The following is a 27,193-nucleotide window of genomic DNA, read 5'->3' on the forward strand; positions in this document are numbered from 1 at the left end:
CATACATTAGGATAGTTTGGTTGTAGATCATTTATCCACTTCTGAGTTGTAGGGCTTTATCAAAGTTTGTTGCACTATAAATTTTGTTCTTTGTTTTGGTAAAAAATAAAAAAAAAACTTATTCACTGATGTGAACTTGCCACATGTTTTTTAAGGTGATATCTTGCTTTCCCCACACCCTTCATAACACAACTTTTACCTACATGGGAAATATGCAATGTGCGTACAGAAGATAAACTGGAAAACGGGACTATATTTGGCTATAACGACTTCCTGAAAGATGGTCACTAAGATAAATGTCAATTCGAACTGGACACTGGTCTATAAAAGAGGACATAACTATTGTCCGCCACACTTCGGCCGATTGACTGCACCATTCTAGCATCCTGTTTCGACCAACATCATCATCATCATGAAGGGCTTTGTTATTGCTGCACTTGGTGAGTATTGGAATCTTCAATCATTTCTTGAAGGTCGAGGCGTGCCGCACACTATTGTTGTACACCATAATTTAGTTCTGGCCCCGAATTCGTTTTTGTTGTTCAATTAAATTTAACATATACATAACTGTTTCCACTTTAACTGTATCTTATTTTACTGACGAAAATTACTGTGAGTGGAGTAACAGTTTCAATAATTCGTTTTACAGCTCTATGGTAGTAATAATGAAATTCTGTGTAAATAAAAACTTATTGAGAAAGGTTTTGTTCTCTCTTTCTCTCTTGACTTCAATAACACCATACAGTAAACTAACTAAAAAAGCAACATAACCAAATCAATCAAACTGCAATCAAACAATCTATAAAAACATGACTGAAAGAAAGGAGGATTATGTATAATATTATGCGTTCGAGTTTCGCTTGTTAAAGTATCGTGCATTAAGGAAAACAAAACACCTTACGACTTATATGTTTTGTAGTTAAATTAAATTGAACGGATTTGAACTGAACTGATTTGAATTGAATTGAATTGAATTGAATTGAATTTATGTGAAGTGAATTGAACTGAATTGCTTGAAATAAAGAGAATTGAATTGAATTGAATCGAATCGAATCGAATCGAATCGAATCGAATCGAATCGAATCGAAGCGTATTGAATTGATTTGAATTGAACTGAATTGAAATGCATTGAAATGAATTTGATTGAATTGATTTAAAGAAACATTACAGAATTGGTTTTTGCTAACAAAACAGTTGCTGGCAGTGTAAGCACTTTATGTAATCCACTCTAAACATAAACTTACAAACCTGTCGAAATTTGAGATCGGACGGCCCTCTTGGTCACGAGAGAATAGTAAAAGACCAATTACAAATGTTGCATTACATCATCGATGCCAAAACAAAAATGAATAAAACGCTCACTGAGCGATAAACGCCAAACGAGAAATATTACAGAGAGAAATATTTCAAGGGGTGGTTTCTAATATCATCATCATTAGACCGTGTAAGTTTTATGTAAATCTGTGATCTTCACGATTTTTGTTTCTTACCAATTTTTAATTTACCTTCCTTTAAATTTTAAATGAGTTTCATTGAATTGAGTTAAATTTTACTGAATTTAACCGAATTTAACTTCATAAAACTGGGTTCGATTGGAATTGATGTAATAAGTGTTGACCCATTTCATGGTAAACTTGTTTCGGTAAATTGGGCCATTTTTATTTATACTCGGGCAATACATGTCCAAAAACAAGCTCAAATGCTCTGAACGTTTCCATTGTACATAAAACATCACATTAGTTACACAGTGTGGCATTTGTTGTTGTAACAATAATCGATGGTTTTATAGTTACTTGACAAAAGGGTTTTTTGTATAAATTTTGCAGCTGTGTTGATCCCATGTTGTTTGGGTTCCCTTATTGTGGGTGGAAAAAAGTCTACCCCACACAGCCGACCCTACCAGGTAGCCTTAATGAACAGTAACAAAGAAAGATATTGTGGTGGTACTTTGGTTCACGAGTCTTGGGTTGTCACCGCTGCACACTGCTAGTAAGTATCAAATGATTTTGATAATGTGTCTATTGCCATGATTTTACTGAAACGTTTTTAACTATGGAGAATCACACATGGACAATATTATGTTTTCTTTACACGCGGACCGAACAAATCGCACGATATTTATTTTGTTTTAATTACCAGTTAAAGGCCCGGTCTCAACGCAGCGATAACGAGAACGAGAACGAGAACGAGAACGATAACGACGCAAAGAGAACGCATTCTATTGGTTGAATGAGCGTGTGCGTATTCTTTGTGGAGCATTCAACCAATATGATGCGTTCTCTTTGCGTCGTGATCGTTATCGTGACTTTACGTTTTTGCCTGTGGACCTTCGCACATGAAAAAGATTATGTTTTTTATACGCGGACCAGACAAATCGCACGATCTTTATATTCTTTGTAATTACCAGCTAACTGTATACACTCTGCGGTAAATACCGTTAAGTAACAAAAAATGACTGGAATGGAAAACTATCTTTAAAAAAAAACTAATTTTTAAGAGTCAGTTCAGGTAAATAATTGACATAGTTGCTCACGGTCAAAAAATATTTTTTTTTTATACTTTGTGGGTGGAGGGGCCTTGGGGTGCAAGTAAACAAAATTGCATTTTCAATTCTATATATAGCCCGTTGCCATGGTTACGGCTCATTTTGTTTTTTGGCCATTTTAGGCCGATTTTGGGGTCTGAAAAACTGGTTTTTAGCTCATATTTACAACTCCACCCCACCAAAATGCAAAATTATTTCAAAAAACCTTTTATATCACTACAAAGTATCATCCTTGGCCTTCCTTGAGAAAAAGAATTATTGCTTTAAATATCACCCTTGTGCTATTTTTGCATCATGCTTTACAGTATGTTTTTAGAAGTTGCAAAATCGACATTTTTACCCTATTTTTGGACCCCAAAATGTCAACTTGCCAGGGGTCTCAGAAAATTTTCCTTTCGGCTGTAATTAGGGCCAACATTGGTCTTTCCATATCTGGTGTCAAAAACTTGGGCAATTGTATCCTGTTGTGACAGTACTGCCTCAAAACTATACTTTTTTCCCAAAAACGTGAAAAATGCCTTTTTAAGGGTCTTTTCACATAATATCGACATACGTGTCCATGGTAAAAAAAAGGAATATTTTTCTGATACTTTGTGGATGGTAGGGACTTGGGGTCCAAATAAACAGCATTTACATTTCAAATCATAATATAACACGTTGCCATGGTAACAGTTCATTTGTGTTTAGGCCACTTTAGGCCAATTTTGGGGTCTGAAAAACTATTTTTTTTTAGTTAATATTTACAACTCCACCCCACCAAAAAAAAAAAATATTTCATAAAACCTTTTACATCACTATGCAAAGTATCATCCTTGGCTCTACTTGAGACAAAAAAATATTGCTATAAATTTTACCCTTGTGCTATTTTTAGAACGTGCATTAGAATATGTTTTTTTGAACTTGCAAAATCAACATTTTTACCATATTTTTTGCCCTCAAAATTTCATTTTTTCAGGGGTCTCAGAAGATTTTCCTTTCGGGTTTGATCAGGGCCAAAATTTGTCTTTTTATTTCTGGTAAGAAAAACTTGGGCAAGTGTATCCTGATGTTAACAGTGCTGTCTCAAAAAAAGACTTTTTTCCCCAAACAGAACAATGCATTTTGAATTGTTTTTTCTTCATATTGAATTTCTAACATTAAAAAGTAATAATTATATCAATCTTGCAGCTTTTCCTAAGCACTCTATAGGCTTAGTGGATTACCCAACATTAATCAGGAACTGTTGATGACCTTAATTTGAGAGTTTGCCCGGCCCAGCCCCAATCATATTTCTTGACATTGCATAAAACAATGTTTTGTGAATAGCGCCTCTTTTTTTGAAAGTGTTCCCTTTCGTTTGTTATTGGTGTTTTCATGTCTTCTGGGTAGAAACTCTGTGTTTATTGTATCTTGTTGTGACTGATCATGCCTTAAGTATAGTAATTTTTCAAAAAACAATGCATGCTTGTTAAAAATCTGGCACTGTTTCCATGCCCTTTGAGTAATGAATACAAAGTTTTTATTTAAACATAATGGTATCCAACCAAACCATAACCAATGCTTTGCCACTGAGAGTTCTTGATTTGGCTACTTTACCTATTGTACAGGTATGATTCCCATTGCAAGTAGAGTACGATGAGCATTCTTTACAAGTTGTCTTTAATACAGGGCCTACTCTCCTTTGTCCCTGCCTGCTACCAAATGTAAAACTTTTCAAAGAGATAGAGATCATAAACAATGTAGTTTCTGTGCTTGAGGCAGATGGTTTGGAGCATCCAATCATGTCCAACACAAATGTGGGCAATTAAAAAGCCCGCTTAAAAGTGTTGGAAAAGTTTGCCAAGATCTTATTAAAAACAATGATACTAACGATTTGCATGATGAGCGTAAGAGATCATTTAAAAGTAACACGTTGCCTGGGATCGGTCAAGTTGGTCTTTGAAATGCGTTTGTAACCGCTTGTTATAAAATGCATGGTTAGAAAGATGTTTTTGAGTGATACTTGTGTGGATCATTATATTCTACTTGTGGATCAAAATATCTTTCTAATCATTTGCATTTTGTAATAAACGTTTACAAACGCTTTTCAAAGACCAACTCGACCGATCCAAGGCAACGTGTTCCTTTAATGAAACAACATTGAAAGAAGTTGTAAATACTTGCACCTGCTCAACATAAATAAGTAAGATGCATTTGCAGTGACAAAAGTTTATTCAGGCTAGTTTGATTATTTTTTCCATTCACTATCTTACTAGTTCATAATTATTATATATGTCTCTGAGAACGATCAACAAAAAACATTGTCAAACATTACCTGCTGAATTGTTTATCACGTTAAATAAACCAACTCTTTTATTGTTTGCAACAGTACAATTGAAAGGAACCCCACCGTGGATGGGGGAACTGCTTACAGAAGGCCAAAGCAGGTGAATGGCCATTTAGATACTTTGGACACAGTACTTGCTCACTTTTAGAGCCTCTTTGTTCTGATAGGGATGAAAATGTTTAGTTTGGTAGCGGGCAGGGGACCAAGAAGACTGTTATAAGGCCATGTATAGACAAGAATAGTAAAGAATGCTCATCGCACTACTTCTCTTCTTGCAATGTGAATCATACCTGTACAACTAGGTAAAGTAGTCATGACAAAACAAGAACTCTCACTTTTTATATGTTACCTAAAGAGCATGAAAACAGTGCCATATTTTTTTAACAAGCATGCTCGTTTTTGTTTTTTATCAATTCAAACTAAGGGATAACTTCAAAATGCATTTTTATTGTTTTTGGAAAAATTACCATGTTTGAGGCAGAAGTGTCACAACAGGATACAATAAACGAAAGTGTTTCTCCCCAGCAGACATGCAAACCATAATGATAGCCCAATCACAACCAAAAGGGAAATATTCTGAGAACCAATAAACAATTAAGACAATACAAACTTTCTTTATGTGCAAGGGGAATTAAAAAATGTGACTTTCAAAAAAGAGGCGCTGTTCACAAAACTTGTTTTTATTTTTATGCAATGTCAAGAAATATGATTGGGCCGGGGCGGGGCGGGGCAAATTCTAAGATTTAGGTCATTAACAAGTCCTGATCAATGTTTGGTAATGCACTAAGCCTACAGAGTGCTTATGAAAAGCTGCCAGATTGATGGAATTATTACTAACTTCTTAATGTTATAAATTCAAAATGAAGCAAATATTTCAAAATGCATTTCTCTATGTTTTCGGGGAAAAGGGTTTATTTTTGAGACAGTTCTGTTTCATCAGGATACAATTGCCCGAGTTTTTCTTACCAGAAATAAAAAGACAAATTTTGGCCCTGATCAAACCCGAAAGGAAAATATTCTGAGACCCCTGAAAAAATGAAATTTTTAGGGAAAAAAATATGGTAAAAATGTTGATTTTGCAAGTTCAAAAAAACATATTCTAATGCACGTTCTAAAAATAGCACAAGGGTAAAATTTATAGCAATATTTTTTTGTCTCAAGTAGAGCCAAGGATGATACTTTGCATAGTGATGTAAAAGGTTTTATGAAATGTTTTTGTTTTTTGGTGCACTCTAAATTACAAGGATTTAAATTTAAATCCACAGGATTAAATTTTAAATCTTTCAAGGATTGTCGTTAGGGACCAATCACCGTGGATTTAAAATTAATCTTTCAAAAGATTAAAACAATTAAGTCTTTGGAGGATTAATTAAATCAATCCCAGTGGATTTATTATTTCAAATCTTTACAGATTTAACCTTCACCCGTTGAATGATTTAAACCTAGATGCTAGCAATCTTTTTGGATTCATTTCTAATCTGCCTTGGGATTAAAACATTAAACACGATTTCTGAACCAGCAGGAAAAACAAAACAAAGTAAAAACAACAGTTTTAAAATATTTGCCTTCAAATTTTTATTTTCAAATATACAAGTTAAATAATACACATAGTTTCGACAATAAACCTCGACATACATTTGACCTATGTTGTCCATAAACATGAAAAGTTCTATTTTGTAGCTACATGTTTATCACTCAAGGTTTAAATCTGTAATTTCATTCAAATATTCTAAGAAGATTCGAGTGGTTGTTAACCAGTTGTTTACAGCCTCTTGGCACATTTGAGAGATTTATTTTAAAACAAAACAATTGTTTGTTTCCTAGATAGGGTGAACATGGACAGTCTAGTTACGACACTAGCTTTATTTCGAATAACTTGTTTAAAAAAAAGATATTGCCACAAACAATTTGTTAAATGCTTTTGAATTAACTGATGCACTACCTTTCTCCTACAAATTATTTATTTTAAGCAAAACTGTATGCTGTATCTAAGGGAATGCCACTTCAAATTAGGTTTGTGAATTAGGTTTGATATCAGTTGGCCAACCGGATTTCATTGCAGCAAGGATCTCCAAAGTTGTTGGTTTTTTAGAATAGTCTGACCCACACTCAAAATAACGGATTTAAAGAACTTATCAAAAGTTTCAACTACTGACGTCCCCCCCCCCACACTAACTGGAATGCAATCCATACAAAAGACAAACTGCTTCAGCTTTCTCTCAGGGAAGTTGTTCAGGTTGCTGTATCTCTATAGATGTCAAGTTTGTAATTGCTTCATCGATGTGTGTGCTACTCCCATTCTGTATTTGAAAAAAAAAACATGCTCGTGATAATGAAATGTTCTCATTTGAAATGCAGAGTTTTTTCTTGACCGGTTTGGAAAAGGGGGGGGGGGGGGCTGTTTAAGTCCCAAAGAAACGTCTTTGAAGAATTCTGTCCCTGGTCGACATAACCATGATCAAAAACATGTATGTATAATACAACAAACACAAAAGTGACCCTTGACCTGTATGTGAATGTGACCTTGATATAGGTGAATCCGCATGTTTATGTGACAAGATTAAATACTTTCAAATTACTCAGCTATTATAGGGGCCCCTCAAACGTGGATATGTGATTGTTTTTCAAATGATATTATTATAAACTCACTCCTTGTTTATAGCAAAAGCAATTGCATCAAATAAATCAAGTTCTAAATAAATGTGAGTTCTTTCTGATAGAGTTGATTTAAATAACATTGTGGCTTAAAGTGGAATTAGTAGGCTCAGGTTTCACAAAGAGCTAAGTTTGATTTTAGCTGCAAATCAATCGCAGTAGCTAAGTAAAGTGTGATGTCACAATACAAATTAGCATGGTAATACTGACAATTTGCCTTGCAATGAATGTTATTGCTTAGTGAAATGGACCACTGTTACATTTCAGTAAAGGAAACATAATTTTAAACAACCTCCATCTAGGGGAAATAGTACTTACCAGCTTGTTCTGAATAATGTTCTGAACCTCAACAGCTACAATTGAAACCTCTTGACTTATACACTGGATGAAGGAAACTGTAAACAGCAAACACTAAGGAACAAAGGTCACCTGAAACATGAAAACATCCAGACGACTGTTAGTGTTAACAAACCCTCCACATCATTACCATGGAAAATGGTAGCATTAACTAAATGTAAAGTATATGTCACTGTAATTTACGGTTGTTTTTCTGTTGACCAGCACACAATCGTTGAAAATAAAAAAACATGTCAGTCTCTATTTTCTAGTTTATGTTATTGAGGTTCTTGCAATAGGGCCCAGGTGGCCATATGCAAACAAACCACTCGTTTTTAAAAACAGTTTTGTATTAAGTTATATCTCCCACCATATCGTAAAAAGTATTACTTTCCTTAGCAACCATGCCAACAAATGCAAAATTTTAATTGTATCTTAATTGTATCTTAATTGTATTACATGGGAATAATATATCAACGAAAAAACACAAGACATGCTTACCAGCTTGATCTGACTATTATTAACGTTGGAATTTGCATCAGATACAATTGAAATCTCTTGACTTTGCCTGAACGAAGAAAACTGTAAACAGCGATCAGAAGGAAGACAGGTCACCTGAAAAATGGAAACATTCAGACGATAACAATTAAGAAAAACCTCACATTATTAGAAAGAGTTTTAGTAGTAGCCTATGGAACTTCAAACAAAGCTTTAACCAGAGACAATTTGGTCCAACAAAATTGTGTCATGTTTTGTTTTTTTCGACTCGCAAAAAATCTGTGCATTATATTTTCCAGGGTTTAAGACTAAATTTTCTTAAATTATTTATTCTGCAAAACAATACCACTATGGGTTCACTCAAGATATGTTATTAAAAAGAAACATGATTCTCTTACTAATTTAAATTTGCTAGCCTATCGAAATCGTTCTTTCTTCATTTTTAGAGCACAGAGTCTATAAATTAGACACGTTTCTGTTGTAAAATATTGCCCTATCTACATATATTAATTATCATGTTGGGTGACCAACAAAACTCAAAAGCAACACCAAACAGTAAAACACTTCCGTTCGTGAACTGTAGAGAGAGTATAGGGCCTATGCAACGGGGAGCCGAAATCTGGTCCGCCGTCGTCGCTGGGAAAAAATGAACTTGGTGGGGGAAACTGAGTGAAAATCGGTCTTAAATTCACTCTTTTCCTCTTCAAGTTCGTTGTCTCTGTCTATGCGGAGTATGGTCATGGCCATGGACATGATAACGTTTCTACATGGAATGGTTAATGTTTGGTTTATTTAGTTAAAACAACGATGTTCACACTGACTTTAATACAACACCAAAATATACGTGGACGTTGTATAAAATGTATAACATTAACATAATTTCGTCGAGATATAATTTTTACCACAGGTCATGATCGTCGTGTAAACTGTAAACAATCATTGCAAAAACCTATCCATATCCTATCCGATATACTACGTCCTACATACGATTGGATTCACCTACCTCAGGAAATAATATTGAAGTTTTGCCTCCTTACTGCCGACTGTTCTGACCGAAGAAACTTGTGTGACTATGAATGACTGATCATCGTTCATGTACGTTTACATTTGTAATTGAACGTGCGCGTTTAGCATGCAGCAGACAGCAGTAGTACTAGTAGCTAGCAGCGCACACACAGTCGGTTTATTTTAATGGCTGCCGACAAAGTTTTGAGTTGTACGTTCGTGCAATACGTCACGAAATCGCGTCACGCTGATTGGTCCACTGTCCATAAAGTTGGCGTCCTTTTTTAATCGTTCGGAGGATTGAAAAACAAAATAGACTCTGCGGATAATTGTTGATTTATTAAATCGATTTGGACTAAAAATAAATCTTTAGGATTTATTTTAATTTTAATCCTATAAAAGATTTAAATTTAAATCTCTGTAATTTAGAGTGTGGGGTGGAGTTGTAAATATTAACTAAAAAAACCAGTTTTTCAGACCCCAAAATCGGCCTATAGTGGCCTAAACACAAATGAACTGTTACCATGGCAACGTGTTATATTATGATTTGAAATGTAAATGCTGTTTATTTGGACCCCAAGTCCCTACCATCCACAAAGTATCAGAAAAATATTCCTTTTTTTTTACCATGGACACGTATGTCGATATTATGTGAAAAGACCCTTAAAAAGGCATTTTTCACGTTTTTGGGAAAAAAGTATAGTTTTGAGGCAGTACTGTCACAACAGGATACAATTGCCCAAGTTTTTGACACCAGATATGGAAAGACCAATGTTGGCCCTAATCACAGCCGAAAGGAAAATTTTCTGAGACCCCTGGCAAGTTGACATGTTGGGGTCCAAAAATAGGGTAAAAATGTCGATTTTGCAACTTCTAAAAACATACTGTAAAGCATGATGCATAAATAGCACAAGGGTGATATTTAAAGCAATAATTCTTTTTCTCAAGGAAGGCCAAGGATGATACTTTGTAGTGATATAAAAGGTTTTTTGAAATAATTTTGCATTTTGGTGGGGTGGAGTTGTAAATATGAGCTAAAAACCAGTTTTTCAGACCCCAAAATCGGCCTAAAATGGCCAAAAAACAAAATGAGCCGTAACCATGGCAACGGGCTATATATAGAATTGAAAATGCAATTTTGTTTACTTGCACCCCAAGGCCCTTCCACCCACAAAGTATAAAAAAAATTCATTTTTTGACCGTGAGCAACTCTGTCAATTATTTACCTGAACTGACTCTTAAAAACGTGTGACTGTAACTCATGGTATATTCTGGACGATTTTTTTATAATTTGTTTGTGTGTTATTCTCATAAAAATTGTTATTTTAAAAAACAGTGTTTTGTTTTGCCTTTCAGCCCTGAAAATGGTCAAATTGCGTGGGTTGGTCTTGGATATCATAAAATTAACAAACACGATGGCCCTAATCAGAAGTTTGCCAAAGGAAAGTGGATAATTCATGAAAATTTGGGGTTCAATCTGAATAACGACATCGCCTTGATTCATCTTGACACACCCGTCTCTATGAACAGCGACGTTCAAGCTATCGGCATTGCTTCCAGCGAGCCCAATAAGGGATTGGAACTGCTCGTTAGCGGCTGGGGAAACCGTGACCGTAAGTTTATTTGAATCAGTTCAGAATCAATCTCTGGATTTGATGGGTTATTTGGGACTGCATGCTAGACCTCAATGTAGGACTTTTGGACGCTAGGTGGCAGCAGTCTTACCAGGTAAAACCTGTGTTTTCGGTAATGTGCACAGGTTCAGAACTACGTAAGCAAAGGATATTTCCCTTGTAAGGCTACCGCCATCTAGCGTTCCTAAGTCTCTCAATCAAACCTTTTAAAAGTACATATATCATTAAACGTCTTTGTTTGTTTCAAGGAACTATCATAAGTGTTAAATCTATCCGTTGTCCAGTTCGATTTTCCTCATTTAGATAGAGCGGGTTAAAAAAAATGACTACCGCCTGGGCTTTCCAGTCACACGCACTTGCGCCTGAAAAGTAGACAAGCGCCCGAGCTGCCCAGTCGTTAGAGTACTTGTCATGCGCAAATACCATTTTGCGCGAATACTCGCTTGGTAAATAGCAAAGATAGCCACTGGTGTGTAATGGTGAATGGATCGGTGAGAACTCGACTCTCGGTCATGTGTATGAGGTAAAGTACAGATCTGGGCCCAATTTCACAACACGGCTGCTTACATTGCAAATCCATGGTGATAGCGCAAAAAGGCCGCCTAATTTGTATGCTAGCCTATGAAATACGCTTGCACCTTAGCAATTTTGTTTTGCTTTAAATAGCAAGAACATTTTCTAACAGTTGAGCAATGCTACGAAATTGGACCCAGAATGAAAGGCCTACCCACCAGGTCACACACGTCAGTGACACACTACCCGGGACTGGATACTTCCATCTGATTGTATTCTCAAATAATTTTGTCATTAAAGCAAGCACCTGGGATCCTGCTATCGAGCTGAATGAGGTGGTTGTATACGCAAACAGTCATCAGGAGTGCGTTGCCGCTTATAACACCATGATCACTAATAACATGTTCTGTGCCAGTGTGCAAGGAGGAGGTAAAGACGCCTGCCAGGTAAAAGAAAATGTTCACAGAAACACATTTAGTAACTTATTTGCTTTATTAATCGCTTCAAAGCTTTAAAGTGTGTCTGACTTTGAAGTAATTGACCCCAACGTATGTTTGTTGTATAGTTTGAAATTCCTGCTTGGACAGGCATACAAGGTCAACAATAGGTCATTATTTTAACTTAATTTTAACCGTGTGGTTAGCTAAACGATTACATAGTTCAGGAGATATCGTTGTTTGCAGTTTCGAGCTTAGACAAGTTAATCTCCCATGTGAAACAAGTCTACACTAAAATGTTTGTAAATAGGGTGTGTACATCTTTAATAATGTAAGGTAAAAATTTCAGTTGATCCCAGTGGATGCAGCAGTTTTTCATGGTAAACCGATGCTAATATTTAATGATGAAAAAGTCTGTAGCTGAGTATAAATTATAATTTTAGTGTGTAGATGTTGAGTAAAGGTACAACTTCAGTGATCAATCTTAAATGTCATGCCAAGTTCAATTTCCACTCCCGTACACACCAAGTAAAAAACATATAACTACAAAACGATATGTCTTCTATCTATGAACAGGGTGACAGCGGTGGACCCATCGTCAGTAACTTCGCCGCGGACTTCCATCAGGCTAGTGTACTGCTTGAAGGTATTGTGAGCTGGGGTTTGGGCTGTGCAGAGGCCGCACATCCTGGAGTCTACACCAAGATATCAAACTATTGTGACTGGATGAACAAGAATTCCAATGGCGAAATCGTTTGCGTGTAATACAGGTACGCTGTGCACATAATTATATTAAGGGCCAACAACCGGTTTGCTTTTTGAAAACGCCGTTGGAACACAACGCACACAAGTGTTCATGTCTCAAGTGGTTTAACGTGTAATGTTTTATCATTTATATTAAAATCATATGGCGCACAGGCATTTGAACAATAAACCAGATAAAATATGCACTGAAAATATATTTGAAGTTTGTGTGAAGAGTGTATTATGCGCTAAAGTTGCATAGAAATGTGTTCAATGGATTTGCTATACCCATTTTTTTTTTCGTGTTTTTTTTTTTTTTTTTTTTTTGAGGGGGGTGGGGTCCGGCTAATAAAAAAATACTATGAGCAAAGACTGTCCCAATGATGTGAGTATTGTCTTCTCATCAATGTCCAAGCAAACTGTATTAGTTGTTAAATTGAGTCCGCAGTCTTCTTCACGTTTAAAAATATTAATAAACAAAAATATAACAGCAGTTAGGCATCTGCATTCATAGCAATTGCAAGAAAGACAAACTTACAATCACAAAATTAAACTAAGAATAAACATTGCCTAGCTTCTGTCGGCAAGAAAATCAATTCAGACTACACTTTTTAAGGTTCCGTAAATATACGAACTCCGTAAAGTGAAATATTCCGTAATTTCGCCGTTATTTTACGGACTTTCCCTATATGCAAATATTTTTTATGATAAGTAGCGTGTTTACAATCAACCACTTGCCCAAACACACAATAAAGTGCAGTCATGTACGAGGTTCCCCCCCCGTCGAGTTACGGTTGTTTAAGGGAAAATGCGCGCGCACAATCGATGACCTCGCTTTTTAGTAACCTTTGCCCTCAGCTAAACTGAACTTCCGTTTCATAGTTAACAATGCGAGATCAATGCGAGATCACACTCACGTGTGAACGCGGCAAAAACATGCTTGATCTCTCTTTCGGGATCTGATCCTCCTTGGATCCTTGTAGGAGGGTCAAGTTTAAACGCGGTGCGAGTGGCACATTGAATGGTTGCAAGCCGTAAGTACAGTTTGGCCGTTGGTTCACCCAAATATATTTCAATCTTTTTAAGACGGAGACTACTTCAGTTTGGCGCATGCGTCGATTGACTTTTCTGCTCCATTACACTGATCTCTATTATGACTAGCGGGATGCCGCGCTTCGCGCGGCACCCCGCTAGGATATAAAAATCCTTTACACAAATATTTCGAAATGTGGGTGAGGGTGTTATACGCCTCTCTCAATATTTATGCATGGCGTCATAATTCTAACCCAAAATGAAGCTATTTCGCACGTCCACCACTACTTGCAGTGGCTGTACCCACCTCGTTTTGGGTTAGACGACGTACCTTATGCATCTAGAAACTATAAGGCTCCCCCGTGATCCTTATAGGGGTCTAATATGTTGGGCCTCCCTAACGTTACACGTTTTTCAAATCAGCGTTGATAGGTGAAACTGACCGTTAGCCAGCAATAACTAAAGTTTCTTTTGTACTACACTACCAAAACTTTCTCCACACACTCAATATACATTCATAATGCTTGCATTTCCTTTTTAAAAAACATCGTCAAAAATGACATTTTTACGTCCCACGATACATAGCGTTGCTACAGCACTATAAGTAAAGCGAGTTTTTGGAACATGCTGTGTGCCACAAATCTAATTTATCTACTGTTTTTTTTTTGTCGGGGGGGGGGGGGGGCGGGGGTGGTAAGAGCGTAGGCCTCTTTTTAGTTTACTCTCATCTGAATTGGTCTTGTAAACTTTCTGGTCAATAGGCTGCATGTATAACGGGAGCACTTAACGTGAACGTCAAAAAAGTGTTTTGCAGGCAGAGATGCCAAGTCCAGAGGCTAGCTATGTGTGAGATTTTTCAAAGCTCAACCCCCATCCCCCCGGAAAAAAAATTGCCAGTTTAAGAAGGCCTTTTTAAATCGCCGCTCAACCTTTTTTTTTTTTTTTTTTTAATAAATAAATAAAACAATGTGAAATTTAATTGTGGACAAAAAGTGTTTCAAAATGCATCAAAAGCCTCCTCAGAATAATTAAAACTCACTTGAGGTACACAGGAGATGTTGATGGTTAATGTGGAGGTTCGATTGTGTCAGATTATATCCTTCCAAACTTGAAAAAAATAGACTAAAAATGATTTCCAAAATCAATCGCTCACTTCTTCTGCCTGTTGTGTCTTCGCTAGTGAAGCGCATTTCAACGAATTTGCTAAAAGAATCGGAACAAACTTGTGCGCAATAAGCGTTTTGCGCTCTGCCGAATTTGAGCTGAACCTACTGGATGAGCAAAAGCGTGCGCAATCTGCAAATTTGCGCTCTGTTTGTACAAATTTTGTACAAAAAATGTCGTCAATTTTTTTCCCGATCTCGCCCCAATAATGGTTGATGTGCGTGTGAGCGTGAGACAGAGCCCAAATGCGTGAGTCTCACGCCTAATGCGTGAGACTTGGCAGGTCTGGTTTTGTTTTATTGTCACTTTGGGCTTATTGCATCTCGCGAAATTTGAACGACAAACGACACAATTTCTGACCGCGTTCATGTTCACGCTGCTCTAGGAACAAACCTCCATACATCCCATATCTCTGGAACCCTATATCGTACAAACTAAATAAAAACGATAAACTCGTCCCCACTCCTTAATTTTCTCTAACTTATTTCACTTTCAGAAAGCATGTCAAGTCATGTTTAGGGTTTGTTACGTACAGTTTGGGTCAATAGACAAACTCCTAAAAATGTACCCCATTCAGCCGCACGAGGTCTCTTTTGTTAATATTATCTCCATCAGTAACCAACCCGACGGGCCGATGGCTAAATTAATCTTCATAATGGATTTAGCAAAATGTACATTCTGAGACCTGACCGACACCATGGAGCAATGCCGACACACTGCTCTAACCAATTTTGTGAATGGACTTATTCAAAAGGAAACTTAATGTCGTTTTGCTTAACAACTTTGACCAAATGCAAAGCAAAGTTCTTTTTTTTACAGCTTCAAAACAGCCTTTGACGTGTGTGTATCAGTTTCACCATAGAGTAAGGAATGGTTTCACAATTCTACCGCCATGGTTAAACTCTGAAACTGCAACATTATACCTCCATGAACAGACCGTATTCTAAAACGGTATTCATGTACCCATTTGAGTTTACTGGCAAAAGGTCCAAGGTCGCCACCCACTGTCAACCTAAAGTGGTCCCACGGCGACCTTCTTCACCAAGCAACAGGTGGCCTGTCTCAAACCAGACAACACACCACTCACAATACACTGACCAGAATGGCTCTTTGTGTAAGGCCCCCCCCCACCCCCAAAATGTTATTAATTGTAAAGTTCCCTTAGACACCTTCCAACCTATAGCCGGCCCTACCCAATGTTTCCAAATTATTAAGCTTCCGTTTGATCCCATCCTTGTTCATCATGATAATTCTCATGCCGTTTGGAAGCATGGAGGTAGAAGTGAATGCTTTTTTATAAATATTCTCCATTTAATCTTTTCAACAAATGAGTCACCCGCAGAAGGATTTCTAGGAAGTCTGATAACAACGTCGACCAGTGGTTGACACATGGTCACCTGCGAAACATCAATCTACGGTACTTAATCCATTCAATGCAAATTCGGTCAAATTCGTGAGATTGGTTTCGGATTTGTCCTGGCACCCAGCCTCTTCGACCCTTTCGACCCTGCGCGGCAATGAATCGACCAGTCCGGAGAAGCATGCTTAGTACAACACGAAAGTAACCTGACCAAAAAGGGCGGATCGAATGGCTGGTGGGCGTTCAAGGGGCAATGAATGAACCAATCCGGAGCACCATCTGCGAAACACTGTCCAATGAGTCGCCTGTCAGAAAGATTTCTAGGAAGTCTGGTAACAACATCGACCAGTGGTTGACGCACGGTCGCCGCCCAAACTTCCTCCAATCACATGACTTGTAAGTGCGAGTTTGGATCCGGGTTTTGCAGACTTGCAACCCGACGTCTGAAACCACACAAACGTATTGAATTCCACACAAACAACCGTGTTGGATTCCACAAGGATGCCATACCACTGGACCTTCTAATTTTCAATCCAAGATGGCGCAGGTTACGCTTTTAATAGAATAGATAACTAATCCCTTATAGCGTATTTCACCCAGGAAAGTGTACAGGCACTGCGCAGTGAATGAGATATACCAATGCTAAATGGCGCTTCCTTAAACAAGTTGCGAAGTTTTGTTTTTTCCACTATCAATTTAAAATACCTTTAAATAACCAAATCATTCAGTTAATTCAAACACAAATCAATGGTTGCCTGTAAAAGGTTTAATCAAGAAATTCAGATTATGACACGATTTGAAAGTAAATTTGCATGATAAATTAGTTTGATGCCAACTCACTGTTTTTGAATTTGTGTATTTAAAAAAGCAGATGTATTGGGAATCTTCCTAAATGTTCTGGAAGAAGGAACGTTTTCGGAAAATGTCATTGGTCAAACAATTTGTAGTAAAAACAGACACTTTTGTATTGGGAACTGAAATTGTTTATTATAAAAAAATAAAAAATAAAAATGAACGACTGATCTCCAATAACCTCCAGAATAAATTGAGTTTACTCATTTTCACCAAGTTATGTTCATGTTGACTTAAACACACAAACAATGTGGGACATTTGCGGTAATTTTTGGTTTAAAACTCCGTTAAATTGTTTGCCCATAATTTTTACGGTCCATAACTTTTTTTTCATGGTGTAAATTTTGGGATTTGGGAAACATAATATTTCTTTCTTGATTGTAGTGTAATCTCTTACGCCTGAAATCCAACAATACATGCACCAAGTCTAACATGGCAACATCCCTCACAACGCACAGTTTATGCGTCCGCGACGCAATTAACAACTCCATGACAACACCATTACGCCTACTTCAAAACCTTGGCACTTTAACCACAATTCAAGTACTCGCCAAGTTTAAGATTTTATTTTGTTGCCCTGCATTTTACAACGACTACTTCAATTACAAGTTTTATATTATAAAAAATATAATTCACTTAAAAAACAAAAAAATAACCCTAGAAAGAGACGAATTTGATTCACGGGGTCATGTGACAAGTAAAACAAATGGCACGCAAATTCTAATGATGAATTATTGTTCCATTAAAAAGATAAAAACCTCAACTTAGTTTATCGTCCAAAATTACGAACTAACCTATATATTTCCGAACAAATGTACAGTTCATTTTTGACAATAGAACTTGACACCATTTTTTCGTCAAAATTATTTGAGCGCAAAGTTGTGTTTTGCACCAATTTCTTTCATAGCGATCCATCAGATTACGGATTACGTGAGTATGAGCCCTTCTGTTAAAGTGATTTAGTCTTTAGTGTTTACAGTCTTTGACACACAGCCCCGAAAAGGGTGGGAGAGGGGGGTGAAACGCAACTGCAAGACACAACCCATTAAACACAACCGCCAGCACCCCCGGACACTATGTCTTGTATTACTGATGTGTATGAACTATCATTATTTGTGCACATGCTCTAATACAAATTCCCAAATATGATCAACTATTAGAAACGCACATCAAATTGTTTAATAGTTGATAAATCGTTGTCACAATAAACATGGTTTGCTTGCAAACACATACAGTCACATTAAGATGAACGACATTCTTGGGATAACTGCATGACAAACTTTATTACAAATACGTTTTATTATTCAGTCCATTAAAACAAAACTGAATTGTGTAAGTTTTATTAAACATTAAAATAGCACATTGCCTTGAATTGGTCCAGTTAGTCTTTGAAATACGTTTGAAACCGTTTGTTGAAAATGCAAATAGTTAGATATAAAATATTAAAGTAGAACGTAATGATCCACACAACAAGCCTACAAAATGCACGGTTGTCCCTTTTCCCCTTAACGAAGAAACACGGTCGGCCATTTTGTGGAGTGAACATTTTTACTTCATAAAAATGGCCGACCGTGTTAGTTCGCGACGTAAAAGAAATTCCGTGCAATTTCGCGTTGTGGATCATTATATTCTACTTTTAAAATATCTTTCTAACCATGTGCATTTCATAACAGACATTCAAACGCTTTTTAAAGGCCGACTCGTCCGATCCAAGGCTACGTGTTCCCTAAAGGTAACACGTTTAAGCGCTGCACACTATCTTGAAAAACACTTTTTCGTTCATGTCTGTGGTTGATTTAAATTTCGTACAACATAAATCCAGTAAAGGACGTCTCATGGTCAGAGCTACTATACACATGACCTTGTACAGCTAAGCGTACTTGATCTCCAGAACGAAGGGGTTTCACCGCACTGGTGCTCACTTGGTGATAACCTCCAGCGTTTACACCCCCTGTAACAAGGGTGTTACCGTTCTTCATCAGCCGGACATAGAGGCGAGACCCAACTAATGTTTTCTCAACTGAGAACATAAAGACGTATATCCCAGGCACAGTACACGTAAACTTGCCGGTTGTCAAGTTGAAATCAGTTCCTTCCTCTGCAAACAATAACTGTTCAAAGGGCAGAGAAATATAACCAAATGAATTGCTGAAGTCGGTGGTTCTTACTGCAGTGAAGGCGAAACGTTGCGTACTACATTGACAAGTCTGTTCAGCTCCTCCAGGTGTGCCTATCTCCCCCTTCAGCCCATTCACCCCAGGGCGACCTGGAGGCCCTTGCTTCCCTGGTTGACCGACTCCTTGCTCTCCCTTCAGGCCATGATCCCCTTTAACTCCTGGCTCACCAATCAGTCCCATTATCCCCCGTTCTCCTTTCCCCCCGGGCTCACCTGCTTCACCAGTCTGTCCGGATTGTCCAGGTGTACCTCCCTTCCCGTTCAAACCATTCATCCCAGACAGACCTTGAGGTCCTTGTTTCCCTGGTTGACCGACTCCTTGCTCTCCTTTCAGTCCATGATCCCCTTTAGTGCCTGACTCACCAACCAGTCCATCTGACCCCATGTCTCCTTTGGCACCGGGTTGACCTACCTCACCAGGAGAGCCTGTATCACCTTTATGGCCTACAAGACCTTGACCATTGTGACCATTGTGGCCATTTGACCCGGGAATTCCCGGTATACCAGCTAGGCCCTGGCAGCAGGAGTTACACGTCATCTCCGTATCAGGTGAAACAGCAACTGTAGCCACCATGACATGAACTTGGAAAATACCTACAAGAAGGATCACTGTTGTTATGGTAAACTTCATCTGGAATTTAAAAGATATACGGAAAACAAACGATTAAAACATGCAGACATAGAGGGCGCTGCTACAGCGGCGACCATCAGTTTTTTGTCAACACAAATTGTATTAACACTTTATCCTATTTGACTGTGTGGGTGGAAGTACTTTATCGCTACTTTGCCCTTCAACCATGTGGTAGTCAACTTGAGATTCAGTGGAATTAACATCGGTGTGTGTAAACCAATGTATTTTGCCGTCTTAATCTGGCATTGCACAACCAAATGGCTACCGCTAGACTCTTGAGTACCCACTTAGCCTACTGCTCGCTTGAGCGTCAACATACTAACTTTCCTGTTGAAATGCTCCCCAAGCAACATCAGTATACAAGAGGAAGGAGGGTGGTCATGACGAAGAAACTGGATCAGACTGGTAGAAAGTATCTCCCAACAATGTTATTATCCAACGTCCAATGGCCTAGCTTTTAGTCAAGGCGCACGCGGCACACCGGATAGCACGCACAGCCCCAAAAATGTAACGCACGAAAAAAGACTATCACCGCGAGCGGCGAAGCCGCGTGCGAAGCGCCTTTACCAACTCGTTTTGGGGCCTTATGTTTTTCTTTACATTTGCCAACGATTTTGGTGGGAGAAAATGTAACGAATTTGCATCGAACGAACTTGTGACGTCATACAAGTAATTGTGGCTTCTTATTGGCCAGCAACTCACCACGCTAATGCATTATGCATTACATTTCCTCCCACCAAAATCGTTGGCAAATGTAAAGAAAAACATAAGGGCCCCAAAACGAGTTGGTAATGGCGCTTCGCGTCTCATCAAATGGAAACAAGTCAAGCTCATCGCACCAGTCAAGTTCTGGAATCAACGCAGAGTATCGAGATCAAGGCTCACAACACAGTTCCACAATACATCCAGTTCTTTATCAACGACATCTGGTCACCACTTCTCAAGTCCACACTTCCAGCAGCAGCTCACCACATCACTGACACATTCCAACGCACACCCATCCAGCCAACAACCAACTCAAATGCTTCACCGGCCAAGAACAGCTTCGATCCTTCCCGCCCGAAGGAGTATTACTCCAACGATCTCTCGATTGAGTTGCCGTTGCTCTACCAGCTCTGCTATCTTAAGCCCGTTTCACACGAGCTTTCTAAACCATGGTCGTTGGGAACGAAATCGCATTCCCGTTATATAATCACAAATTTGCGTCGTGTGAAATGAATCCGAGTGATGAAATCGCCAGGGACCCGCGTAATAAACAACCGGGATCAAGACCTCCTCCAAAAAATCGCAACCCTGTTTAGAATCGCCGGATCACTCGTGTGAAACGAAACACAGTAGATTACAAAGGTCCTCGGTGATCGCACAACGATCATGCATGCACAAACCATGGGGTTTCTTTACGCACAAACTTTTAAGCAGTACACGTCATTACCTGATGGAGAAAGTTCGTATATTCCACATCCAACAAAATGGTGTCGGCAGCACAAATTGAAAATTAGTTTATTTTATGCTTTCCTCAAAGTCAAAGTTTGTTTCTATGGTTTCTATGACCAAGAAGCTTCCGATCAAGAAAGCCTTGAATCTGGCCTTTTCCGCTTGCAATTTCAAATAAAATGCTTTCGAATACATTCATGTTTGGAGTCGGGACGCTGAGAAATCGTTTATTTGTTATCATTTTGTCAATTTCTTTGATATCCAAACGGCTTGACGTTGCAAAATGTAACGACTACCCAGTGTCATTTTGATTGCATCAAAAACGGGAAAGAAAATCTGTAAACACACGTGTGCAGATAGACTTGACAGTCAGTCCTTTTGATGTTCAACGAAAGCATACACATCGCGCGCACTGCACATACAAAACACATGTAGGACTTTTCCTTACTCTATTACAGGAGGTAGTAAGAATTTGGTTGTGATCAATCGCTGTACAATTGAAGTACATGTATTTCGCGGCAAATTCTCCACACATGCATACTCTGCCGACGTCAACATCTAGCAAGGGTTGAATCCGATCGAGAAACACTCTGAGCGTCTTTTAATGCACGCAATAAAAAATAGGGTGGACGCAAACCCTCTCGCTTATCTCTCGTTTTTTAATTTAAATTTACACTGAATGAACTCGGAGAACACGTTATTTTAAGGTAAAAAATCCGGAAGATTCTTATGCCTGGAAAACACATTGGTGCGCCAAAAAATGATCGATGGTAACCTAAAGCAAACACATGACATGTGCGTGGTCGTGTGAATGTTGGTCATGAAATCGCAAACAACCTTTGTGGCAGACAACTGGCGCCCACAACAAGGGACGTTGGTCTTCGGCTCTCGTGTGAAAAGGGCTTTATGCGGTCCCAAAATGTTAACAAACACAACATCCAAAAACAAAGGGTACGCAATTATTATGTATAGATTTTGCGTCTGCCAAACTATCTGGTCTACGTCCATAAGTATGCAATCAGCATAAAAAAGTCTATAAAATGTATATGCCCAGAACATCAGAAAAATGATAACAAAAGAAAACATTGTAAATGTATTGACTAACTTTACATACCGTGTAACCCTTTTTGACAAAAGTGGCGACGACAAACAAATCATCAGCTTCTCTCTGTCTGATATGTAGTAATTTTAATGGTTAAAAGCGCCCCTTGAAAGGTTACACACTTACTTAAAGTCACCTTGAAGTGTTTTTTTTTTTCAACCATAAGAGTTTATGTTAATGAACAATAAAAATTGTTTTGAGTAATTGTTTCTAACGATTTATATTAAAGAAAAAAATGTTTGGGGGTGACTCTGCCTACCCCTTGTGTGACGTCAAGATCGAACATCGAACATCGAACACACGTACGTGCAAGTACATGCAAGTCCTTGTCGTGAGTTTGTAAGTTTCGAAAAAAAAGTTATTTTTTTGCATTTTTCCGGGAATGTCGACAACGTGTATTGCTGCTGGATGCAGCAAAACAACTAAAGATGGGGTCATTTTGCAAAGTGGTCCGGTCCGACGTCTTTTCCAGCGCTGTGTGCAGCAAACACTTCGATCCGTCGTGCTTCGAGAATCCGGAATACACCAAACATTTTGACATGAAGAGAGAAGTTCTTTTCTAAAACATAACGCCATCCCAACAAATTTTTCAGCTAGTAAAGTCTAAAAAGGTACCTGAAAGACGTGACGAACCTAATGGAGCATTTGCCTAACGTGAACAAAATCGGGCATTGTTTCAACTTTGAGGGCATGTTTTTTTTAGCTTGCGCCAAGCGTCACTATTTTGTGCTGGCACTGCATGCGATTCACCGTGCTGGGTGATCCGAGTGGACCGTCTGCACAGCAGCCATACAATGCGTGCAGTCTGCTCCGTGACCGTAGTTCTTTACGTAAGATCATACCGATCAGGTACCCAGACGTAGTGAACGGGGCCAGACTACACATTTTTTCTTAAAATATCGCGACTCGATTGACGTCACGAACAGCGCCCTCTCGGGTCGGGCCTACTTTGTAAATAAAATTTGTAAATAAAAAAGGAAACTGTTTTTTTCAACCTTAGTTAGTAAACAAGAAGATTGTACATTATTTTTTTAAAACATTACAGACAACACCTCACTGCGCTGAGCTTTAGGATGCTTAAGCAGAAAATTGAGGCTTTAAAATCCATGAAATTTACAAGGTGCGCCCATTTAGCACAAAATTTACCGTTGAGCAGCTCTGTGAAATTGGGCTCCGGTTAATAAGAAACACTTACCTTGACGTTGTGTGCTTCTAGTCCAAGACTTATCGGTTCCTCTTTTCCGAAGATGCAAAGTTGTTATGAGCTCTGCTGCTGGTGCAGCGTTTTAAATACTGGTGTGTTTCCGTTGAAGTTACCAGCAGTCTACTTAGGGCTTTGGTTGACAATTATTATAATTTATAAACACCCAATCAAACCTTCGTGTAGAAAAGCAGTGACTTACTCTTCCACTGGTTTGAATGAGGCTGTCAATCACACATCCGTGTCGAAGTCACTGTTTGAAAGCAGTGACTTACTCTTACACTGGTTTGAATACGGCTGTCAATCACATAATCCGTATCGAAGTCACTGATTGAAAGCAGTGACCTACCCTTACACTGGTTTGAATACGGCTGTCAATCACATATCCGTATCGAAGTCACTGATTGAAGTGACTTACCCTTACACTGGTTTGAATGAGGCTGTCAATCACATATCCGTGTAGAAGTCACGGATTGGTAGCAGTGACTTACTCTTACACTATTTTGAATGAGGCTGTATGTTACTAATGCGTTCAAATGTGCGTAACTCTTTCGTGAAGAACACTTACCTCATGTGTATACATGTTCATCCGCCTTCTGTAATCGTCTTCCGCAACCCTCCTAGTTATATCCGCCTTACGCCGTTTCTTTTTTATACCGCTTCCTAAAGTACTTTGGCAGTTTCCCTCAATTTTCTCTCATTCGACGTTAAAGTGCAAGTTTATCCCAGTAAACCAGGGTATGAAATGTTTAATCGATATATATACTATGCATCCGGTGCAATCTCGTGCTATAAATCATGCTTATCACAACATTATGACGTAATTTTTCGAAATAATCGTTAAGAACTCAGTGCTTGTTCAACAATAAATTGCTAGAAATATTGTTTTAGTTCAAAGCGCCACGAATAGTTAGTGGCTCACAGGATTGTACCGTGGGTCGATAAGGAAAGCTATTTCTCACCTTTCAAACACTTTTGTTGGAATTGTTAGTTTACATTAGTAACTTAAAAACAGTTTTTTTTTAGTTTCATGTCACTATTCTGTGTCTAGGTTTTTTCATAACACTTCATTAAAAACTACCCCATACAGTTTCGCTATTTCTATTGGTTTGATAAAAGCACAGCTGAAGCTGTTTAAGACCGGCTGGCTTCGAGTGTTGGGCGCGCAAGCACATGTGCACCACATAAATATATAATTAAAATAATTCTAGTATATATCTATGGTACACCCAGGGGGGGGGGGCGGAAGGGGGTATTGCGCAATCATTTGCTAGCGCGTTTTGGGTACACTCCATTTTAAAAATAGGTGATGACAATATTAAACAAGAAAATATAACATGAATACCGCTGAAACCTCTCTTTTAACAGCACTGAAAACATAACATCACTTATTGTAAGAGCATTTTCAATTGTTAAACTGGTTAGTTTTACATAAAATTCTTAAACATTTCACCGAAATTTTCCGTTGGCTTATTGCCAGTGGCCAATGTGTATGAATGGATCCAGGCGGGAGTTTTGTTACAAAACGTCACCCCTAAAATGGCTATAAACATCGACATAATGTGAAAAAAAATTATCGTTCACACAGTCTATAGTGGCGTGTAATGACAAACTGCCCCCAACTGGCTCGTGGTGGCCCAAATTTGAATGTGCCTCAAGAAAATTTCGAAATGTTTGAAATTTTCGTCGCGCCACTTGCATCGAGCAATCAGCGCCAAGTGTCCGCCAAGTGGCACCAACTGATTACAATGTGAAATTATTTCGTAAAACGAACACGGGACTTGTTTGTCATAGGCCTTGTTTCCCTCATGCACCAATGCCTAAAAAAAAAAAAGGAAACTTATAAAAAAAAAACATGTATTCACAAATACTGTGTGTTAAGCAAAACGTTCTATGCCATTTAGTTGCTGTAGTGCATATCTTTGATTCATGAGATTTTACGTTAATTTATTTAGTATGGTACTAATAACATTATAATTGTACTGTGTCATTCCTACCCTCTTTTATTGATAGCGTATCATGGCCGAGCAGTGTGATTCACCGGACCCAAGCTCCTTTGGTGTCAGCAGAGGAGTGTGGGTTTGGATCCTGGTTTGGACACTTCTGTCTTTGAGCAAGGCACTTAACCATAATTGCTTCAAAAAAGTTGGGAAGGTAATGCATTCTGCTCTACAAGCCAGGTTCCTAGTGGATAATACCCATGCGTATATCTATACTGGTTTTGAACCTTGTTTCAGCCCCAAGAGTAGGTGGCAACGTGTCCTGGTGGCAGCTGATCTGGGTCGATCTTCACTTTAAAGTACATGTAGCCTGGTGACTTGGGCAATACCGTATAAATAATATTTATTTATTTGTTTAAAGACACTGGACACTATTGGTAATTGTCAAAGACCACTTTTCTCACTTGGTGTATCCGAACATATGCATAAAATAACAAACCTGTACAAATTTGAGCTCAATCGGTCGTCAGAGTTGCAAGAGAAGAAAAAAAATCTGAGGTCTCAAAAGTAAATTGGTGGAAAATAACTTCTTTCTCGAAAACTATATTTCTTCAGAGGGAGCCGTTGCTCACAATGTTTTATGCCATCTACAGCTCCCCATTACTTGTTACCAAAAACGGTTTTATGCTAATAATTATCTTGAGTTATTACCAATAGTGTCCACTGCCTTTAAATTGTTGATGAGCTTTATTGTTTCTTCTTTATAGGCTTAGTTTTTTTTTAAGACATTTGACTATCATGTCGCAGTGTTATTATTTGAGTGCGGAACATACAAATTGGAACATGATGTAGATTTGTGTGTGTTTGTAAATTGGTTTTTATTTTGCAGCTGTAGTAAATGTAGGTCGGTTAAACTCTGTGATTCTTTAGCTTCATAGTAAATCGACTTTGCCCGTCTTGAAAAGAACGGTCACAAATAGGTCGTTCGTGTGTACTGTATGATATGAATGATGTGAATGTACTACTAGCATTCCGTGTCACGGCATGACCTTTTTATTCGCAGACGACATTTCACCGTAGTCAGTGCTGTTGATTAAAAAAATCTTTATTCGGTATATAAAAGAAATTATTGACTGCTTAATAATCGAGACACAGTTATAATTATAGGCCCTCGGTGATGTCAAAACCATGGCTATGCCCTTCAGCTTCGCTTCAGGCATAGTCTTGGTTTTGGCATTACCTTGGGCCTATAATTTTGACTGTGCCCCTCATAGCTGTCAATATTTCCATATTCCCCCTAGGCTTATTGGGAACATTCAAAAATAAGATCTCAAGAGAAGTCAATAATGAAGAGTGTAACTTTAGAGAAAAGTAAAATATAGCAGTTTTGTTCAAGTATTTATAAGCATGAGCAGTAAATGAGCAGTGAATCCGTTGTGAAGTACCCTCATTAATAATGGGGAGGAGGACAAGTTTTATCACCTCAATTATATGGAACCAACAAATATGCTTATTTGTAACCTTTCAACATGTGTCAAATTTGTTTAAGTGGGCACATTGGAATAAATTAAGAGTTTCATAATCAGTACGAGAGAGAACTATGGTGGAGAGTATCTGTGATTCTCTTCT

At 38.2% G+C, this 27,193-nt stretch overlaps 2 protein-coding genes and 1 long non-coding RNA gene across 3 annotated transcripts in view; 1 reads left to right on the forward strand and 2 right to left on the reverse strand.

The window, feature by feature from the left end:
- LOC139951001 (uncharacterized) overlaps positions 1–23,662 on the reverse strand; it is a 51,750-nt gene extending 28,088 nt beyond the window's left edge. Inside the window, exon 1 of the mRNA XM_071949826.1 lies at positions 23,619–23,662. The gene's annotated coding sequence lies outside the window, so the exon portion shown is untranslated. The remainder of the gene's footprint in view (positions 1–23,618) is intronic.
- On the forward strand, positions 363–12,762 carry LOC139950466 (trypsin-2-like). Its single transcript, XM_071949152.1, has 5 exons — positions 363–440; positions 1,827–1,989; positions 10,701–10,957; positions 11,792–11,937; positions 12,505–12,762. Exons 1-5 carry the CDS (start codon positions 413–415, stop codon positions 12,691–12,693), a joined length of 783 nt encoding a protein of 260 aa, XP_071805253.1. The 5' UTR covers positions 363–412; the 3' UTR covers positions 12,694–12,762.
- LOC139950468 (uncharacterized) lies at positions 6,246–9,569 on the reverse strand. Its single transcript, XR_011787657.1, has 4 exons — positions 9,343–9,569; positions 8,343–8,456; positions 7,824–7,934; positions 6,246–7,150 (listed from the first exon to the last, which is right to left on the reverse strand). It is a non-coding gene; the product is annotated as an uncharacterized lncRNA (long non-coding RNA).
- Positions 23,663–27,193: the final 3,531 nt, after the last annotated feature.

The sequence above is a fragment of the Asterias amurensis genome, chromosome 18 (genome assembly GCF_032118995.1).
Source record: "Asterias amurensis chromosome 18, ASM3211899v1".
NCBI lineage: Eukaryota > Metazoa > Echinodermata > Asteroidea > Forcipulatida > Asteriidae > Asterias > Asterias amurensis.

What these genes read in the sequence shown, in the direction of transcription:
- LOC139950466 (XM_071949152.1), top strand. Translation starts at nt 413, where the DNA reads ATGAAGGGCTTTGTTATTGCTGCACTTG. An exon ending in CGGCTGGGGAAACCGTGACC is followed by an intron (nt 10,958 to 11,791) that starts GTAAGTTTATTT and finishes TTGTCATTAAAG; the next exon opens with CAAGCACCTGGGATCCTGCT. An exon ending in GAGGTAAAGACGCCTGCCAG is followed by an intron (nt 11,938 to 12,504) that starts GTAAAAGAAAAT and finishes ATCTATGAACAG; the next exon opens with GGTGACAGCGGTGGACCCAT.